Here is a 21970-nt window from a genome sequence, read left to right as displayed (position 1 = left end):
ATTTGAAATGTTGGGACATGCTAGACCAAGCTCTGAAACATGGGGACTGAGAGGCTGAAAAAGCAGACTTGCATATACAATCTTCGAGATGGTCATTTCCCAAAATATTCCCTTTTCCCCAAGGTATAGCACTCTCGAAGCTGAGATTCACTGTATTTAAAATAAATTGGCAATTAAGTACATAATCAATTTTATACTCTTGTACAAGAAGTGCAAAATAAAAGATTTAAACAGAGAAATGGCATTTATGAAAATGATGACAGCTGTCTGGTCCTACTACAGTCACTATCTGAAAATGTTCTGGAATCCTTCCATTACCAGCTTCTTACTGTAATGTAACAGTTGGAGAATACTCACCAGCAGAATCAATAGACAGTGAGATCCGTGTCAGTGTTTTTTCTTTGCAGTCCATAAAATCTACAGTACTTTTCAAGAGGCAAGCAAAGACTGAATTAATTTTTGAACAGCTGTCCTTTAAATTTGAAAGAGTGAAATCATTTGGAGAATGTCCAGAGAAGTGTCTTGGAAAACGTATTTGCAATTATTTAGCTCTGTTTCTTATGATAGCCCCCCCCACTCCCACCTCACACCCCTGCAGTCAACAATGCATTTTAGGTCTTCTGTTTCCTTTAGGCATCACATTTTCAAATCCAAGCATCCTCCTGTTTACAAAATTGCTCAGCTGTTTAGGAAGTTCAGGAAGCTCCAGTCTTACTTAATCTGTTAATGACAGTGTGGCTTTTGGCAGGAAATGGCAAACATTTTGTTATTTGTGTGTGTGTCTGTTTAAAACCAGTTTCACTTCCAAGACTGTAATACATTTTACAGACAAAAAAAAAAAAAAAACAGCTGCACATTTTCCAACTCTTGCTGCATGGCTTCCTGAACAGAATTACAGATTTTATAGTCTTTCCATTTCATATCTGAAATCAATTACAATTATTTTAGCTTAGTACTGCTTTTTCCCAGGTATTCTACAGGGGGTTGAGTCAGAAGTGCTTGAAAACCACTGTCTCGAAACCAGCAACTTGAGAGCCTTGTAGTTCATGTTGCCTGCTGCTCATGCTTACACTCGAATATGAATTCCCTCAAGTAGCTCTGGGGAAAGAGAAGGAGAATGTTTTAGGATTAGAGAGAAGGAAGAGGGTCTTAGACTTTGGGACTGGAAGAGCGATTTTAGGTTTAGGGAACAGGAGAGTTTTTTTGGATTAGGAAGTAGAAGGTTGATTGTAGGCTTAGGAAGCAGGAAGGGACTTTTGGGGTTACAGAGCAATCAGAGAATTTAGGTTTAGGGAGGGGATTAGTGTTTTAGGTTTATGGAAGAATTGTGGACTTCACGGATGGGGGGCTTGGAGTTTTAAGGGTAAGAGACCGAGGAACTGGATTGAGAATTGGGTGGCCCCAGCCACTCAGGTCTCATTTCTGTGCCCAGTCCCTCCTTCCTCACAAATTGGTAAAAAAGATTCTTATTTTAAACTGTAGTAAACTGCCTGCTGCAAATGTAGCAAATAGTTGCTACAATGTATGTCATTCCCACACAGAGCACTACAGCACTTAGGTTTTAGTTTAAAAAAATATTTTTCTCTTTTAAGTTATAGCAAATTGCTTACTGCAAAATGTACCAAACAGTTGCTACAGTTTTTTTTTTATCAAGTGGCAGTGAGCAGGTGTTTTGAAAGCTACTAGTATGTGAGTACCTCTAGTAGACTCCTTTTTCACATAAGATTAGGTATGAAAAATTGAAATGCAGTAATAGGGTTATCTACTGATGAGGAAGAATCCCAGAACCAGTTTTAACTGAAACATAGCTTCTCAGTTTAGTGTTTACTCTTCACAGTGTGTAATGTGTGCTGGGCCTAACCATTTAATATCTAAGATGCAACAACTGCCCATATAATAAATAAGAAGGGATTAGGTGAATGTATTGTCTCCTTCAAAAAACAGTTAAATCCAAACAGTAGAATATTGAAATTATTCCATAAAACAATAGAATATCACTTTTTTAGAGATAAGGTATCTCTAAATTGTACTAGCTTTGCATCCAATATCAGGAATTCATTCCCAGTCTCCACACATGAAGCACATCCCCTAAAATATTTTCCGCACAGCTAGTGCTCCTTTTTAGAAACTTGTTTGTCTTTTCTGCTTTTCCCGGTTAGGGGTCGCCACAGCGGAACTCCAGTCCGCTAATGATTGGCAGTAGATTTTTATGGTGCCGAGTTGCCAGCCCGACGCCAAACCTTCAGCGAAGGCGCGCCCATTCACTCATATCTTTCGGAGGCCACTCGACCACAGGGAGGACATGCAGACTCCACACAGAAGACTCTCCAGCCAAGAATCGAACAGGAGAACCTCTTGCTGTGAGGCAACAACGCTACCGCTGTACCACCGTGGCTTTATGTCAGTAAAACTCTAGAGCTACATGATTAGCTTTTAGTTGCTATTGTAACAACTCTAGCAATATATACTTTTTGTTGAAATGGTATAAGGAATTAACTGTGATTACTGTATTTATGTTATTATTGGTTTTCCACCTGATCTAGCTTGTTTTATACTGACTGTAAATGGTCAAGACTTAAAAAGTAGGCCAGAAGGACAATGGGAGAGTATACTTCCTACTTCAGTGTTTGCTAGTTGTTTCTCTACAGCTCTGTCAATCGCTCACTCATTTTCTCCCTCTGCCTATCTCTCTTAGGTCTGTTGTTAAGATTATGCTTTCACTTCACTACATTATCTTTCTTAAGGAGATGTCCAGCAAAACAGTGTCCAAAGATTTTCCAGGAAAGTAGAATGATATCACGATAAGTCCTGCAGGAAATCTCTTAAAGCCATTTCTGTCTTTGGACTTTGCATCCTCTAAGTAATGCCTGATTAAAGTATTAATTATTTGCCAGGTTATAGCTTTACAAATATCAGGGGTTGAGACATTCTCAAAGCATTAATAATAAAATAATGTACCACAGGCGTCTGTAAGTAGTTAAATATTAAATTTATGAATAACAGATGTGAGTTAGTTTTCAAGCACTTTTACCCATCAGAAGTTAAATAATTTATTAATAGTAAAGTACTGATAATAAAAAATAAGCTGCAGACACCTGCAATTAAATATTATATTTATTAATACTAAATGTGAATTAGCTTTCAGATACATCTACCCATAAACAATTAAATAAGTAATGTATTAATAATTAAAGTTAGCTTTTGAACAAATTATTCATTTGTAGTAGTAGTATTGATACTCGTTGGTGATGAGCCATTCTTAAAGTATGTCTGAGAGACAGTAGTCGCTTTGATAGGTTGTGGCATAACAACATCTTCTTATACCAAAAGGTAAAAAAAAGTGCAAATAAACCAAAAAACAAGCTTTCGTCCCGTTTCAATCTTCTGAGGAAGTTCCTGATTGAGCAAGGATGAAAGCTTGTTTTACATTGTGTGGATCCATTATTCTTCGAAATAAACACCTTGTGCAATATTCTTATTGTGGAATTACTCAATATTTGGACATACATCAGCTGATTCTCCTACTCCGTTTTTGCTGGGTTTTTTTTAATTTTTTTTTTTATACCAAATGTCACGCAGCTACCTAATTATTAGATAGGTTCCTGACCAAGCATTACCTTTTCTATCTGTAAATGTCCAGGGCAAATAGTGCCCTCTCATCGTTGTTTCCTGTTTTTGGAAAGAGCACTAATAAAAAATGTTATTTATTTAACTTTCCTTGGAAAAAAGGATTTGCTTTTCAAAACATTCTGTCATGATGAAATCACAAATTATTGCCTTTGATTTTGATACTTTTTCTGGAAATTGCTAACTGACAAAATTAAAGTCTTTCAATCTGCATATCCCTAAGTTGGAGGTATGTTATGCCTTGGCAGTCTAAGCAAGAATTTAAAGGATGAGTTTAGTTTCATAGTTTCATGGTATAGTACTAGGCTATCTGCCCTGGGGCTGGTAAGCCTAGCCATAGTGATGTGGCTTTTGCCACCCCATGAAGTGGTACAAAAATGTACAGAATAAATCTAGAATACTGTGCCTCTGTCTAGTAGTGACACAGTGAAGGTCCCCTTATATAATAGAATTAGTTTACTGTGCCCCTGTCTAGCAGTGACACAGATGTGACCCCTGGGGTAAACTTACGACCTCTCATCCACTCATCAAGATTTCTCTTGAAGAGAGTCAGTGAGGGGCTCTGCCTAATATGAACTGGGATCCTGTTCCAAAGCATGGGAAGCCTCTGGGTTATGAATCTATCCCTCCAGCATGTCCTATTCATACTTGTGCCGAGGTTTAAGTCTTTAGCTCTCGTGGTCCTGATGGATTTGGATTTTTGAGGTGGAGCATGTCCATCAGATCCTGATTGGACATGGCCTTGTACGTCAGGCAGAGATCACCTCTGAGCAGGCGGTATGCTACTGAATAGAGCTGAAGTTTCTTTAGTCTGGCAGAATAAGACATATGTTGGAGACCCTTGATCCTTTTGGTGAGGTACTTTTGTGGTCTCTCCAGCTGTTGCAAGTGCCGGGTGAGGTACATACCAAATGGGGCATTGTACTCAATCATGGGTCTGATGAGGGAGGAATATAGGGGTACAATGACATCCTTGGATCTGGATGTGAAACCCTTCATGATGAGGTGTGCAAGGTAGAATGTTTTTCTAACCACTTTGGCAACGTGGGTGTCAAATGAGAGGTCGCTGTCTACTTGGGTCCCTAGGTCTCTGATTACTTTTTCCTTACTCAGTGGGTTGCTGTCTATGTGATAATTTGTGGGTACTTTGTTTTTCCAAAAGGGATGACTATACATTTTTGGCATTTAGTTTAAGGCCGTGACTACGGCACCAGTTGTCCATTTCAGTGAGGCCTTTTGTAGGATGTGTGTATCTGCTGGTGTATCGACTATGGCGCCTAGTTTGCAGTCATCTGCAAACTTTGTCAGCCACAGCCCTCCCATGTTTGCTTTAACATCTGAGAAATAAATGCCGAACAAGAGGGGTCCCAGGACAGATCCCTGTGGGACACCACTTGTGACTGGCTTTGAGTCTGACATTGCTCCAGCGATTTTAACTTTATGGGTTCTGTCCTTTAGCCAGTTTGCAACCCATCTAGTGACATAAGGGTTTACTTTTAAGCTGTTTAGCTTATCTATGATGCCTGAGTGGGGTATTGTGTCGAAGGCCTTAGCCAAGTCCAGGTATGCTGTATTGGCTGCTTTGCCCTCATCAATGGCTCTAGTGACTGTTTCGAAAAAGTCAACCAGGTTTAAAAGGCAGGATCTGCCCTTTACAAAGCCAAACTGGGTGGGGTCAAACGTCTGTCGGTCCCCTATGTCTCCGTTTATGAGTTCCATAATGATTCTTTCCATAGCTTTGCAAACCAGGCTAGCCAAGCTTATTGGGCGGTAGTTTCCAGGGTCTGTAGAGGCACCCCCCTTGTGGAGTGGGACCACTGTTGCTGTACGCCAGTGTTCAGGTACATATCCCGAAGTAAGGCTAAGGTTAAATAGCATTTTTATATGTTTGTTTAGCTCCTCTTGGAGTTCACGTAGCACGCACCCCGGGATACCGTCAGGTCCCATTGATGCTGTGTTTTTTGCTTTGTTTAGGGCGGTTCTCACTTGGATATCTGAGATGACAGGGAGATTACATTCAGCTGGGATAAGTATTTCTTCTTTTGGGGGTGAAGGAGGCGAGAAATTTGCACTGAACCTGTCAGCCAGAATGTTAGCAATATCTGTGGGTTCAGTGTATTTTTTGTTGTTGTGAACCAACTCTGAGCATATCTGAGGGTTTCCGCCCAGGTTTCTGACATAGCTGAAGAAGGCTTTGTGGTTATCTTTAGTGTCCTTAGCGATTTTTCTCTCAAAGTTTGCCTTGGATGTTTTTATGAGAGAACGTAGATTTCTGCTCATGTTGATCAGAGATGTCTTCCCTTCATGGGATTTCACTCTGACATGCAGTAGCTTCCTTCTTTTGTTATACAATTTGTTTATGGCTGAGGTCCACCAGACAGGATGCTTACATTTGGTGGAGAGGGACTTGGATTTGTTTGGGATTGCATGATCCATGCATTCTTGGAGATGTCCATAGAAAGCATTTGTGAAGGATTCGGCATTGTGGGATATGGTATCCACTGGCACAATGGGTTTAAAGGATACCATCTCAGTCTTAAGAAGAGTGAAGTCTGCTTTTGAGAAGTTTTTCACTGTGGTCTTTTGTGCTGGGGGTGGAGGTGGGATATGTATATCCAGGGTGATTAGTTTGTGGTCAGATCTCACTAGTGAGGGGTATACTTCTGGTGTGGAGCATTTTCTCCCCATGTTTGTGATGATCAGGTCTAGTATATTATCTCCCCTAGTGGGAGAGGTGACTAGTTGTTCCAGTGCATTTGAATTTATGAATTCCAGGAACCTTTGGGCTAGGGTATTAGGGCTAGAATAATGTACCCAATCTATGTTTGGGTAGTTGAAGTCTCCCAGTATGATGGTATTTTGTGATACATTCATATCCTCCAATGTCTTCAGGAAGGCTGAGTGGGGTTCTTGAGATTGGGAGGGTGGTCTGTAACATGCTACCAGTTGTATAGCAGTTTTGCCTATGGTTAGTTGCACCTGTATGGTCTCTGATGCTTCATGTGTTGTTACTAACCTGGAGGTGTGGGTGTCCTTTATGAATATGGACACTCCTCCTTGTGGTTCGGCCCGGTTTTGGGGCCGAAAAGCATGATACGAGGTATAGCCTGGTAGCGCTGGGGTGCTCTCATGAGCCTTGAACCAGGTTTCAGTTACTGCACAGACGTCGATGTTCTCCACTCCATGCTGAGGAGTGCATCAAGTGCCTGCATCTTGAGATTTAGACTTCTGGCGTTGAGCAGCATTACCCTTAGTTTTTTTCCATTTTTGTTTTCTAAGGAGGTGGGTTTGTCTTTTGAGCCTTGCCTAAAAAAGGCACTATGGGGGTGGCAAGAGCCTTAGCCAATATCCAGAAGCCCAGTGGTGACAGGTGTAAGCCATCCCTTGGGAAGCAGCATGGCTTGCCCAACATATCATCCCAGGCAGACAGACATTGGATCCCCTTAGAATGACACCAGTACTTGAGCCAATTGTTAAAGCTGATCATCTTGTCTTTGTATTGTGGTATCATTCTTGGTGAGAGCAAGATGCTGCTCAGGGTCAGGGTCATACCAGCCTGGGCTACATAATCGGAGAGCTCCTCTATGTCTCTTTTCATGTAGTCCAGGGAGGTACGTCTCAGGTCATTCACACCAGCATGGACAATGATGGAGTCATATTTGTACTTGCTTTGGAGTGACCTGAGTGCGTGTGTTATGTGGTGGATCCTAGCTCCCGATAGACAGCTCACAGTCACCTTCTCCTTGTTCAGCCTGGTCAGTGGGACATCAGTGTGTCTGACTATGGAGTCACCTATTACTAGTGTATCAGGCAAGGTGTTTAGCCTTAAGGGCTGCGATTGGTTGACACACTGATTTATTGAAGTATGTGTTGCATGTGTTTTGTTTTGAGGTGGTGGATTTTGGATGTCTGCTTTGGGAGCCTATGTTGTTTTGGTAAGTTTTTATTAGAGCCTCGAGTATGTCTTTGTGTTTTATGTGTTTGGTTTGCAGTTGTGGTAGGTCTATGTGGGACTGGGATTGTTGTGTGTGTGGTTGCCATCTCCTCCTGTCTGGTCATGCCAGCCCTGAGTTGAGAGAGTTCAGCCTCCAGTTTGGCTATATAGTTGCATCTTTCACATGTATTTGTGTTTGTTGGGAGGAGGAGAGGGTTGTCTGTGTACATGAGACAATTGTAGCATTGTCTCAAGATGCCCAGATTGACCAGCTGAACTGGAGACAACGCCAGTAATCTACCACTCGACATGCTAGAACAGTATAAGGGAGTGGTATACCTTTAAGGGAAGTGGGTATTCACAGGGGTGGTAAGTAGATGTAGTGCTTTACTTAGTACGAGAGAGCTTACTTAGTAGAGAAGTATTGAGAACAAGTGCTAGGCTTATAATACAGTGAGTAGTCTGGTTATACTAAGAGTAGAGCTTCCTTAAGGGAAAATTTGAAGAACAGACTTGGCGGAGCCAGAAAAAGTTTTACCTTATTTAACCAGCGCTGCGCTATGCATACGACTGCACAAAGCCGTGCAAACGCGGATTTTAAACAGTGAACTGCAAAACAGCTGGAAATGGTCCCAAACAACCAATTACTATAGCTTCTTGTGCTGAGGTCACTTCCCCCAAGGACAGGTAGGCTGATCAAGGCTCCCCACTTCCACTGGTGAGCAAAGAAACTTCCTTCTATCCAAGTAAGGTAATGGACAACACAGGAACTACATCACAGCCCAGAATACAGCAATGCCTGTAAACTGGTCTAAACTAGTCGAGGAAGGCGGGAAAACAAGGATTATTTTTTGTTTTTGTTTTTGGTAGAAACACACAGAAAATGCAGAAACAGTGTTAAATTAGTTACACAGGCTAGCACACTTTAGTGGGCAGCCTCCACAGTTAAATTAAACAAACAAACAAGCAAACTTTCGATCAAATTCGACTAAAATGTAACTTTAAGTGCAGATTTTAAAATAATGCAGCAATCAGTTAAATAACAATTCAGGCTAGTTCAAGGTAAGCTACAGAAGCTATTTCAAGTGAAAAAAAGCAAAGATACTTAAATCCAGAAGGTAGTCACTTTTCTGAGTTCCCTGCTGCTAGGACCACTCTGTAAACCCACGTGGAGCTTGTCTGAGCAGTATAGCCAGAAAAACGCCCAGAGGCGGATTTTAAACAGTGAACTACAAAAGAGCTGGAAATGGTCCCAAACAACCAATTACTACAGCTTCTTGTGCTGAGGTCACTTCCCCCAAGGACAGGTTGGCTGCTCAAGGCTCCCCACTCCCACTGGTGAGCAAAGAAACTTCCTTCTATCCAAGTAAGGTAATGGACAACACAGGAACTACACCACAGCCCAGAATACAGCAATGCCTGTAAACTGGCCTAAACTAGTCGAGAAAGGCGGGAAAACAAGGATTATTTTTTTTGTTTTTTTGGTAGAAACACACAGAAAATGCAGAAACAGTGATAAATTAGTTACACAGGCTAGCACACTTTAGTGGGCAGCCTCCACAGTTAAATTAAACAAACAAACAAGCAAACTTTTGATCAAATTCGACTAAAATGTAACTTTAAGTGCAGATTTTAAAATAATGCAGCAATCAGTTAAATAACAGTTCAGGCTAGTTCAAGGTAAGGTACAGAAGCTATTTCAAGTGAAAAAAAGCAAAGATACTTAAATCCAGAAGGTAGTTGCTTTCTGAGTTCCCTGGTGCTAGGACCACTCTGTAAACCCACATGGAGCTTGTCTGAGCAGTATAGCCAGAAAAAAAACGCCCAGGGGCAGATTTTAAACAGTGAACTACAAAAGAGCTGGAAATGGTCCCAAACAACCAATTACTACAGCTTCTTGTGCTGAGGTCACTTCCCCCAAGGACAGGTAGGCTGCTCAAGGCTCCCCACTCCCACTGGTGAGCAAAGAAACTTCCTTCTATCCAAGTAAGGTAATGGACAACACAGGAACTACACCACAGTCCAGAATACAGCAATGCCTGTAAACTGGTCTAAACTAGTCGAGGAAGGCGGGAAAACAAGGATTATTTTTTTGTTTTTTTGTTTTTTGGTAGAAACACACAGAAAATGCAGAAACAGTGATAAATTAGTTACACAGGCTAGCACACTTTAGTGGGCAGCCTCCACAGTTTTATAGGTTCATACTAGGCTATCTGGGCTATCTGCCCAAGGGCATTTATAAGCCTAGCCCATAGTTATTTGGCAATGCCTGTAAACTGGTCTAAACTAGTCGAGGAAGGCGGGAAAACAATGATTATTTTTTTGTTTTTTTGGTAGAAACACACAGAAAATGCAGAAACAGTGTTAAATTAGTTACACAGGCTAGCACACTTTAGTGGGCAGCCTCCACAGTTAAATTAAACAAACAAACAAGCAAACTTTCGATCAAATTTGACTAAAATGTAACTTTAAGTGCAGATTTTAAAATAATGCAGCAATCAGTTAAATAACAGTTCAGGCTAGTTCAAGGTAAGCTACAGAAGCTATTTCAAGTGAAAAAAAAGCCAACAGCAGATTGCTGCCAAAATGAGACCCTTGTATACATGTGCTGATATGGACAGCTTTATGGACAACAACTTGGCTTGAAGCATGTAAGGAGTATAATTATTCTGTGCTAACACAGTACAAATGTGTACAGTATGGCTTCTCACTTATACAAACAGCAGAATTTTTTTTTCATTTATCTTCATATGATTTCCTAGTTGCTAGTTTACTAGCTTCCATCACAATTCATCCACTTTCTGAGACAGAAGATAGTGATACCTACCTGGAATCAAGGAGAATGATCCAAGTAGTGAATTTCCGAAATAATGGATTTGGATGTAATATTGTGCCAGGACCCAGAGAAACAAGAGGGGCATCAATGGCAGTCCTTATGCTGGCTGAATACTCATATGAAGAATCAATGACATATGCGGCCTTTTTTTTTTGTCCCATCCTCCACTGTCACTGAGTCTTACATGTCCCAGTTGTCTGTGTTTCCCCTATGGTCACTTAATATCAGGATGTACCCTGATGACACTCCTCATTAGCTAGATCCTTTCTTTCTATTTGGCACAAAAGGTGATAAGTGGGGGCAAAAGTGTAGTGGTATAACAGAGGATAAAAGGCAGCTGAAAGGTTTTTAGTAAGTTTCATCAAGTCTGCTTCCAGCCAAACACAGTTATTTGAACCCATTTCAGAGAAAGAGAAAAGACCACAGTGATTTTAAAGGGGCATGCCCCCACACATTCATGCCAGAGGAAGAGATATTCTACCTTTGTTACTTAGTAAATATACCTCATCTGACTGCCTTCTCTTGTCAATTCCCTCCATCAAGAAGGATTCATGTTGAGTCATCAAACATAATTGCGATGAATGGAAAAAAAAAAGCTGAAACAAAAACAAAAAACATTTGCCAAAAGTGACTTCGACAAACAACTCAACAATTTTGTTTTTGTAGAGGGCAAGCCCCTTTGCACCCTATAAGGTACACCTCCATACCCCCCCCCCCAGAATTATATGTACCAACTCCAAGATCACACAACAGTGGAGAAAAAAAACAAACTCCACTATTGGCAAAAGTAATTTCAGCAACAGCACTCACTCTTTTTGCATTTGCTGAAGTTACGTCTGATGACATGAAGTGCTCTCCATCAAGAATGCTGTTCTACATCTCACTGTAGCATATCTACCACATCCCTCCTCACTGCCTAAATTAAATACCATACTAAAAGAATTAACATCTACTGCCACCAGTTTCAAGAATTTCATAATATCTGGGGACTTCAGTATCAACTTGCTTAGTCCTATTTTCAATTACCTGAATTGTTTTTTTATACAGTCCAGCCTCACCCAACTTGTAACTCAACCCAATCATCTTAACTTCATCTCTTCTTGTCACTTCCTCTTACATGTTATAATAACAAACAAACCTCTTATCTCAAACATCACTATTCACCCTCCATCTTTCTCTGACAACTACCCTATTATTTTTTTTCTCATTTCTCTTATCCATGATTGTTTACCAATCCTGCATTTAACTGACTTTATCACTGCAGCAGAACTATTTGCTTTTTTACTTACTGGCCTGCAAAATAACTGCTTCCCAGTTTATACAGACCAAAAACAAATAACTGGTTATCCTAGAAGCTTAAGGCTTTCCTAAAGCTCAGAACCAGTGCATGACAGTAGTGGGAAGCCCAACCTTCGGCCTGAAGCAGACATTATACCCAGCTTCTTAAATAACTTTTTCAAAGAAGTAATACGCTGACATAAAATTCAAATGATGAAATCACCAAACCTCACAAATAAAATCTCCCCAAAACTTTGGGCAGAGGTTGATCAACTTACAGGGTGGAATTACCTTCCAAGCAGGTCCTCCACATTATCTTAACTTTCTGCTTCCAGTTTCTTTCTCATTTCATCAACCTTCCCAACTCCAGGTCAAAGCAAATGCATATTGCCTCTTCTGCCTCCACTCCGCACTATACATCCCTCCTTTTGACTTTAGAACTATTTTATCCAAAGAGATCTTTCCACTGCTTGAATATATAAAACCAGATGTCCCCCCAGCAGACCTGAACCATGGGATCACTGCAGAGACCACATTTTAACTACACCGAAGCACATCTACAATTTGTGTATTATACTAAATATTATGCCTAATATCTGGAAAAATTATTTTGTGACCCCCCCCCCCCCCCAAAAAAAAAAAAAAAAACAGTCCTTCCAATTCCTCAAACTTCTGGACCATTTCTATTCACCCTTCCCTATAAAAAATTCTGGAGAAGTTACTTTCCTTGTAACTCATTCAGTATATCAACCAAACCCAACCGCTTCTGGTTTAGTCATACTACATCTGTTTTCCCATGTAGGAGATTCCCTCTCTCCACAGATGTATAAGCATGAAATTAGTATAATTATTTAAGGGAAGTGTGGGTACATAGTCTTCCATGTGGGGTGTACAGGCTTGATCAGTTGCAAAAACCAAAACATTTGTGTTGTACAATTTGTTGTTTATAGGAGCTAGCTTTAAATCCATTAAGTCTGCATTCAGTAGCACTGGAGTTGAGTTTTCATGGTGGATGATTTGAAGTGTTGCAGTTTTTTATTTTTTTATTTCCATACTTGATAATGATATTCTGGAGTGCCTTTCCAAGAGAAAAGTAGTGCATCATGGAGCTTTTTTCGTTGGATCTTTCTCTGAGATCCAACAAACTTGGATTTGCTAGATGATTCCTCTACAGGTCATTCTATCCTGATGAGCTTTATACACCTTTGTCATGCCTTCTGAGAACTTAGTTGCCTAGTTTATATCCTTCAACTGAAGAAGAAGAAGAGGTGTCCGAAAATGTGAGTAACCCTGAAGTATTCAAAATACTACTTCTTTGGAAATGACAAATCTTTTAACCCTATTTAATGAAGGGGAAGATCTCTAAAAAAAAAAAAACAGATGTCCTCCAGAGAAGCTCAGTTTCTGATGAAACTGAGGAAATGGCATCCATTTTATGTTCCTAAAATGGGGAGTTCACTACAGTTTTGTAATATTTATCATCTTCTTTAGGTTTCACAGGAGAAACAGTTTTATATTCTTGATGGTGTCTGTTCCGATGAAAAAGCAGCAGGCTGAAGAGGTACCTATTGAAATAATTTGTATCTGATCACCTTGAAGCATAACCCACATCACATACTTGTCTGCATATTCTGATAATACAATTGATGGACTGGCAAAGCTGTAAATGATGCCACTTTAGCCACCAGAACACTTGCTTGTCCCTTATATTTATTTTCAGTTGGAACCACTAAAGGTTCAAGACCTTCAGTGGATCTAAACAGTAATTTCAAAGTCATGATTTCAGTGCTGGTGGCTTGATTGATATATATCGGACGTTAAATTTTCTATCCCATTTCAGTGGACTAAAACAATGAGTGAGAAGGTCAATGAAAAACCAATTAGTAAAAACAAAAATGAAAACTCCAGCAAAGCTAGAACTTCCACTGAGTGACCTCCCAAATCTCTTGTATCAGAGGCACATGGGATCTATGCAAATGAACCTTATGAACATCAGGTGTTTCAGCTCATTGGCAATTCTGAATGCTCATGACTTGTTTCGTCGTTTTAATGGACAAGTTCAGGCCAATAAAGCCAAACCTCACTAGCTGTGGATATGCATATTTCGGCCTTGTTATGACCTCATCAGCACAGCACAAGCAGAGTGTTTGACTAAGCATTAGAAACACAGAGCTGTTATACCCAGCTGATGTCCACTATCATTAGGGTCACTGCAAAAATATCCCAAACAAACTAAAACAATGAGTGAGAAGGTCAATGAAAAAACAAACAGCAAAAACAAAAATGAAAACTCCAGCAAAGCTAGAACTTCAATTGAGTGACCTCCCAAACCATCAGAGGCACATGGGATATATGCAAATGAACCTTATGAATATCAGGTGTTTCAGCTCATTGGCAATTCTGAATGCCCATGACTTGTTTTGTCATTTTAATTGACAAGTTCAGGCTTTTCATTTTTGTTTTTATATTTTTGCAGTGACCCTAATGATAATGGACATCAGCTGGGTATAATAGCCCTGTGTTTCTAATGCTTAGACAAACACTCTGCTTGTGCTGTGCTGACGAGGTCATAACAAGGCCGAAATATACATATCCACAGCTAGTGGGGTTTGGCTTTATGTGCCTGAAGTTGTCCATTAAAATGACGAAACAAGTCATGGGCATGCATAATTGCCAATGAGCTGAAATACCTGAAGTTCATAAGGTTCATTTGCATATATCCCATGTGCCTCTGATACAAAAGGTTTGGGAGGTCACTCAGTGGAAGTTCTAGCTTTTCTGGAGTTTTCATTTTTGTTTTTATCCCATTTCAGTGGGGAATCTGTGTCCTTTAGAGTTTTATTTTTTGTGTGCAAATGACTCAGCAGCTAGATAAGGAAATTTTCTTTTTACAGTTCTTGTGTTATGCATTTTAAGTGTTTGTATTTAAAAACATATCCAAATGCTATTGAAAAAATGTATCTGTCTCACAATACCATTCAAAACAAACTACAATATACTATTTAATTTTCATTTATTAACTGGGGTAGAAAACTAATTCAAATCGACACTATTCAGGCTTTGCACAGATATGAAAGCTGAATATAAGGAATGGCTGGATAAGTTGTATGATTTGCTGACAATGACAATGCTTGTGTCTGAAGAGTGTGGAGTTCTAGGAAGAGACTACCACTGTAGTAAAGTATTCAGAGATGGGCATTTTTTCTGGATGGTTGAGTAAATTATGGGCAAGTTTTTTATGAGAAGATGAGGTTGTTTGGCAATTTCAGCCAATTACATTTTTTGAGAGCCTGCCAGGGATAAGTTTAATTTGCCATCGTAGTAGCAAACTTAGCAATTTTGTTTTAACATTGCTCTTATTTCTTTATTTGTGACGTGTTAACATTTGTGAGAATAGGCTAGGCATAATGAAGAATAAATAAGAGATATGATATTGCTGCACTTCTGTGAATGTTCTGTTAGAACGTAGGATGCCCCTATAAATTATTCCTAGTTTTTAATTAGTTTTTAAACTTCATTATTAATGTTTGTCAAGTTTTAGTTGATTATTAAGGATAAAGTCTAGTAGTTTAACTTTGCAAGCTAGTTCTTGCTGAATATTTTCAGTGGAGAGGATTGTAAAGTTGAAATTATAATGTAAGTACAACTTGGGAGTAAACAGCATTAATTTAGATCTGTTTGGATTTAGGAGCAGGTCAAACTCTGTAAGCTAAATCTCAATGGCAGCAAATGATTCGTGTGTGATAGACTGAAGTGTGGATAATGCTGCTTCTGAGTAGAAAAGAGTAGCATCATCTGAGTACTGAATAAGAATGGCATGAGATGTGGCAGTTGGAAAGTTATTTATGAACAGGTCAAACAGTAGAGGACCAAGTGTAGATCCTTCTGGTACACCTGAGGATACTGTACGATAGGTAGAGAAGGCAGAATGCCATTTGACAGATTGCATATTTTTTTAAGTTATTAAACTAGTTAAGGATAGGAGAGGAGAAATTTAAGGATGAAAGTGTATTGAGCAATTTGTAATGAGAGAGACTATAACAACTTTGGATACATCTATGAAGATTCAGGATGTAAGTTTGTTTTTATTTCTGTAGAATAAAGAATCCACCAAGCTGTTCAAACTCTGCAACACATTTCTTTATTATTAAGCGCTTTTCATCCAACTGAATCGTTGGACTTCCTCAGATAAAATAAATTTTAAAATGTGTGGATTTAAATACAGGTCTAAAAAGGTCAGGTGACCTACTCATTACATATTTAAAGTGAAAAAGTAATTTAATTGTAATCCATTAGACATATATTAAATTTATTATTATTATTTATTATTATTTTTTATAAAGATATGAATAACAAATGGTGAGAGGAATGAGTATATACTGTTTCTTGACCAGATTCAAACATTTTAAATGCTTCAAATGCTTTAAATGCTGAATATCTAGTCTTGCACATCTATAGATTTACAAAGGTATATACACATATAGTCATATATTTATACACTCATATATAAGTATATATTTGGTTCAAAAAGAATACGTTTTCTACGGAAAATACTTGTGTTGGCTGGTTATAAAATGTTTTAAATGATATATGTAATTTAATATATAAACCAACAAAGAAAAAAATAAAACGCCACAGATATTCTCCAATGTAGACTGTTAAAAAGTGCAGATCCAGATATGTGAGCCAAAAGCACACGATGTATCCAAGAAGTTCGTATAAACCTATTTATTGCACATAAAGTAAGCGCTTTCAAAGTTTGAGTATAGTCATATAAGTCCAAGAGAAAATGTTTACTATCTTTTACTATTTTTCAGAATGAAGTGATTCACGTCACGCCTGAGGTAGTGTTCTAAAAATATTGAAAAGGGTTCAGTGAGCCACCCCTGTCCAGCGACTATAGGTCGCATGGGTGGTTTTTTCATGGACTTATGGACCTTAGGTAGTCCTTGTATCACAGGTATTAACGGATTACTGATTTTCAAATACTTAAATAGGGTCCAAGTAATGTTACGACTCTTAACCAAGTCATCTAACATATCATACACTAGAAAAACTTTACTACTGACTTCGTCCATGCTAATCTTCTCATAGAACAGCTCATCGGTCAACATACTCTTCATACTTTCAAAATAATCTACACGATCCATCATTACTACTGGACCACCCTTATCAGGAATGTGAATTGCGATGGATCATCCGTTGTAGAGCAGATAGGTCCCCTGGTCTTAATGACAAAGTTCAACTACAGCCCATTTTGCGTAAGAAAAAGTTGCCCACGTCGAAACGTCCTTATAAGCATTCATTACTATTTTATTATATTGTTTTGTTTTACATCTTTTGTCATTTGCACTTTGTATTATATATTTTTATCTGAGAATATATAAATGTATTTATATATATGTATTTTTATGACTTTAAGAGATACATGGCTAGTTTTAGTTTTTCCACTGTTTTTTTTTTTAGTGGTGATCTATTGGGAACATTCAGCTTTAAATATGTTGGGGATTTTGAATTGATGTTAGAAAGTTTCTGACCTATCAGCAGTGATTTTCTATTCTATAAATGAACTGTTTTTATATGGAGTGTAATAGTCCAATAAATAGGTTTACTTTTAATTTAATATATGTTTAATGGATTACAATTAAATTACTTTTTCACTTTAAATATGTAATGAGTAGGTCACCTGACTTTTTTAGAGCTGTATTTAAATCCACAAATTTTAAAATTTATTTTATCTGAGGAAGTCCAACGATTCAGTTGGACGAAAAGCACTTAATAATAAAGAAGTGTGTTGCAGAGTTTGAACAGCTTAGTGGATTCTTTATGCTACAGTTTGTTTTTGAGTATCTGTCATTTTGGAAGCAAGCTTTGTTTTTATTTGTACTTGTATTGATTGTGTTGAGAAAAGATACTAGGCTTTTGGTTGTACTGTGAGGTGAAAACCATGTTGGATTGGAGAGAAAAGATTATTCAGTAGAAGATAATGGGGGATCTGAATGAGGATGCATCATCATTCAAGGATCTTAGAAAGAGGTGAAAGGATAGCAAGGGGCAATGGTTGGACATTTCTATGGATCTGTCTCATTTTTGTAGGGAATGAATAAAAGTTAGTTTCCATAGTTTAGGGGTGAAAGCTTCACTTATATAGCAGCTTATTAGTATGAAAATGGAGTAAGAGAGAGGTTTTGATGGCAGCTTTGTGCATTCTGAAGGAAGTCTGACTGCAGCTTAAGTAGTGAACTTGAACTTGCAAAGAAGTTTTTAAATTACTGTAGTTGGGACCAATTTTAAATTTAAGAAGGGGGACTGATGGAGTCAAAAGGCGAGGGCAGCAGACACAAATGCCTGTGTTTTATCAGATCAGCAACTGTGTTTATGAAACAAGAGTTAAATATGCAAGCAGTGTCTTGGTCTGATAGATTTAGAAGTGGGTTGGGTTGAGAGAGTCTTCCTGGCTTTAAGAGGTTGTTGATGCTGGCCCAGAAGGCTTTAGGGCTGGAGGAATGAGAGTCCTGAAGAGAGATGATTTAATTTGGCAGATAGGATATGTTTTCATTTTTCTTTTTTCTGAGAGGTAACAAAGTTGTTTAATTTTGGTAAATGGTAGGCTTCCTATCAGTGAGACATCTTGTTCATGCATTGTTTATCTGATATGTTAGTCATCTGGTATCAGATTTTATCCAGGGGGCAGGATTAGATTTAATCTCTGAGTGTTGATTAAAGGTAGCTGTTTAGTGTAGTGGAACAGTTTCCATTAATAAAATTAAATAGCTCACAGCAAGCAAGGAAGATTCCAAATTTACTCAGTTAACTGAGATTAAAAATGCATCCATATGTCTGTGAGTGATAAGAACTAAAGACCATAAGCTAACTTTGGCTGTTTGAATTTGCTGGTGTGAGGTTGATGTCAGTTGTACCTCAGGAATATATTAGCAAAGGCGCATTCGTAAATGCATGGGTGTTGCTGGGAAAGATATCACCAGAGAAATGATGAGGAAAAACGAAAAGATACAGTTATCAGTTACTGCTGCTGAAATGCTCTTTAATGAAATCAGATCAGTACATTAGTAGAAAGGTTTAGAGTTGCTTGAAGTATGACTGAGTTAGTGACAGACTATGCCTCTCATGCCAGGTTCAAAGAATACATATCTGCAGAATCACTTCAGTTTTTCTAACAGTTTTTTGTATTACAGGAACTAGATTATATATATGTATTTTACAGGATGAATCCTTTCAGTACATGTTAATGTCTTTGCAGTGGGACAGTTCTACTTTTTGATCCGGAAAAGAATTCACCTGCGACCAGAGGATGCCCTTTTCTTCTTTGTAAACAACACAATCCCACCAACCAGTGCCACAATGGGACAACTGTATGAGGTAAGACTTACACGGAAGTAACTTGGTCACAGCACAGATATCCATGGTCCTAAATACATACATAAAGAGTTATTCTCTAAGATTTCAAGGCAGTGCCGTAAGCTCATCTTGCAGTGACAGGGCTTCAGCCATAGATATTCTGAAGTGAAAATGCTGGGTGTAAGAATGTTGGGTTTGGCAGTGTGATAAAAAGGGTGAAGACTATTAGCTGTTAATGAACGTCATCCTGTAGTGCTTGGTGTGTCTATAACAGCAGCATATGTGACTGTCAACAAGTCATTTAACAAGGTTAGTGCTTACAGGTCATTGTGCCTAGGGTATCTTACTCCATTAACAAACTGAAAGAAAGTTACTATGAAGCTGATGTTGAGACAGCAACCTTCTTCTGTTATGGCAAGAAATAGTAACAGTTCATACATTATGCTATTTCCTCACTCATTTTGGTTCCCATCTACTGTTGCCCCAACCTTTTGTTAAATATCTGGTCATCCATGTTGTAGTGCCATTGCTATACAAATGGACAATTACATACTGCCGGTACTGAAGTAATTGTTTCTGAGAAGATGTTTAACATTTCATATAAGCCACATGCTCTCACTAACCATACACACACTAGGAGCAAAAAGGACATGGATAAGTAACTGAAGTATGTGTTCTAAATCAAATAAAAAAGGAAAGAACATGGGTTCAGGCAACTAGGCAGAAAGATATTTCCCTGCAGTACTTCTGGTTGGGGACACATGGATGACGTGATATTCCTCTGTAGACACATATGGCTTTTGCAAATTCCCTACAGGCAAAGAGAAGCATGCAATGCCATGCCCACAGTGTCACTAACAAAATGCACAGGGGGGAATAATGTCCATGGTCCCCAGGGAATCAAGAGACAGCAGGAAGAATGGCAGATGTCAGCAGCAGTAGGCTGCCTAATTGGTACATCAGTGGTAGTACCAATGTAGTGCCCAATGGGCAATACCATTATTAGTGCTATGTATGGATCACTGCCCACTTCACAGTGTCCAGGGAACATTGTCTAAAACTCACACATTGGAGAGTAACTGTGAGTACAGCAGCATGCAGGAGTCCTTCTGTACAGTGGCACACTTCTACACATTGTACTTACATAAGCCTGTACTGTGCACCAAGCGCAATACACTTTACTTTTACCCACATGCGCTTGTTCACTGAAGCTGCGTGCAAAGCATTGCATGCTTCTCCTTGCCCATAGGGAATCTGTCTCCACTATAGGGAATTGTGTCTCCACCTAGGAGCCTGAACCCTACTAACAAACATGTTTTACTGAGGCCTCACACAGTAACATTGTATATGTTTTCCAAGTATGACATGTTAACGGTAGCATTTTTTTTATATGCTTTCAAAATGTCACAGAGAGCAGAGGGCATTTTATTTATTTGTCACTGTTACATGGGTTGGGCCACTGAAAACAGAGCCAGCCTTTTATGGATTGCCTAGAAATAAGTGATTTACTGACAGTAATACACTGTGCTAAAACTGACAGGGTTCATTTTGCAGCCTCACTGCTGTACCTATGTTTTACAAACGTATGTGATCTTTAAGGTAGAAGGTACAAGAATATTATTTTAATTCATATCCTGTTTTTACACTTAGTTTATCCTTGGTCTTGCAATGTACATTCTTCAGAGGCACTGCTAGCTACCATCTTTGTTTTTCATTTGTCACCAGTTTATCCAAGGGATTCAAATAATACACTGGACCTTCCCTGACTGACAGGATAATAATTCAGAGAAGAAGAAGATGAAATATATTAGTGGGCTGGATGAGTGATACAGAGGAATGAGTATGATGTCTTTGATTTACGCACCATTTTCTAAAAACAATAGCTTCACTGCTGTGATGTCATCCATGCTTATTATGATTTGGGGTATGGAGTTAAATTCATGTGTTAACACAAAAAATATCATCTTCTTCCATATACATTTATGAGTTCAGGCAATGGCATTTTATTTCCTGATGTCTGATTGTGCTGCAGCTGTAGTCCACAGCTGTTTTCCTGTTGTCTGACAAAGTGGAAGCAATATCTATTAAATCACAAGAACATTCGGAGAGGTAAGACTTCAGATGTAGCTTTAACACTAAATGAAAACTGTTTCTTGTGCAGAAGATTTTCCCTTCCAAGAAGCCATGCTGCTTCACATCTGGTGTGTACTTTCATTTCCTAAACTCCTCAGGAATCATCTCCATCTAATCCCTCAAGGGCAGATGTCACACTCATTGTACTGTGTCACTCTGAGTCCTGCCTTGTACTCCATATTATGACAACAACTGACAACAGCATTAGCCATTTTCCAGTTGACTGACACCACTCTAGTCATGATTACTTCAGTTTCATCTTCATTAGTGATTAACTGAGCATTGTACATGTACATGCAATAGCACATACAGAGCAGTAAATAATAAAATATAGTAATAAAGCAAGAAAAAGTACAAAAATTAGAAAAACATATACCAAATAAAAATAAATATATGTTTGCAAAACAACAATGTAACTATAGTGTCATGAGACCATGTTTACACGATTGATTTAAACAACAATAAAATGTCACATAGTCTGGAACGCTTTTCAGTCAGCGATGAAAAAATCACTGTCCAGTCAACTAAACATATCTCTGGAAATAGTCCTCATAGGGCAGAAGTATCCATCACCCAAGTGGCATAAATAAAAATGTGGAGCCATAAAACAACCATTACCACAGGATTCCATGGCAGGACAAAAGCCAACCCCCCCATGCAGAAAATCAAAATCACAACAAACAAGGCACATTGAATGGGTGACATATCCACAGGCAAGTGACAAAACAACAGGGTGTTGTCATCCAACTCACATTATATAGGAAAATTAAACCCAACAGAAATGTCCTGAACTGTCAGCCCCA

At 38.8% G+C, this 21970-nt stretch overlaps 1 protein-coding gene across 1 annotated transcript in view; it reads left to right on the top strand.

Annotated features, from left to right (window-relative positions):
* Positions 1 to 21970, top strand: part of LOC122808821 (gamma-aminobutyric acid receptor-associated protein-like 1) — a 190464-nt gene that overhangs the window by 149828 nt on the left and 18666 nt on the right. Inside the window, exon 3 of the mRNA XM_044079893.1 lies at positions 18937 to 19055. Coding sequence (XP_043935828.1) covers positions 18937 to 19055 — 119 coding nt within the window. The remainder of the gene's footprint in view (positions 1 to 18936; positions 19056 to 21970) is intronic.

The sequence above is a fragment of the Protopterus annectens genome, chromosome 8.part0, assembly GCF_019279795.1.
Source record: "Protopterus annectens isolate FY-2018-M chromosome 8.part0, PAN1.0, whole genome shotgun sequence".
NCBI classification, from domain to species: domain Eukaryota; kingdom Metazoa; phylum Chordata; order Ceratodontiformes; family Protopteridae; genus Protopterus; species Protopterus annectens.
This window is presented reverse-complemented; position numbering and strand designations above follow the sequence as displayed.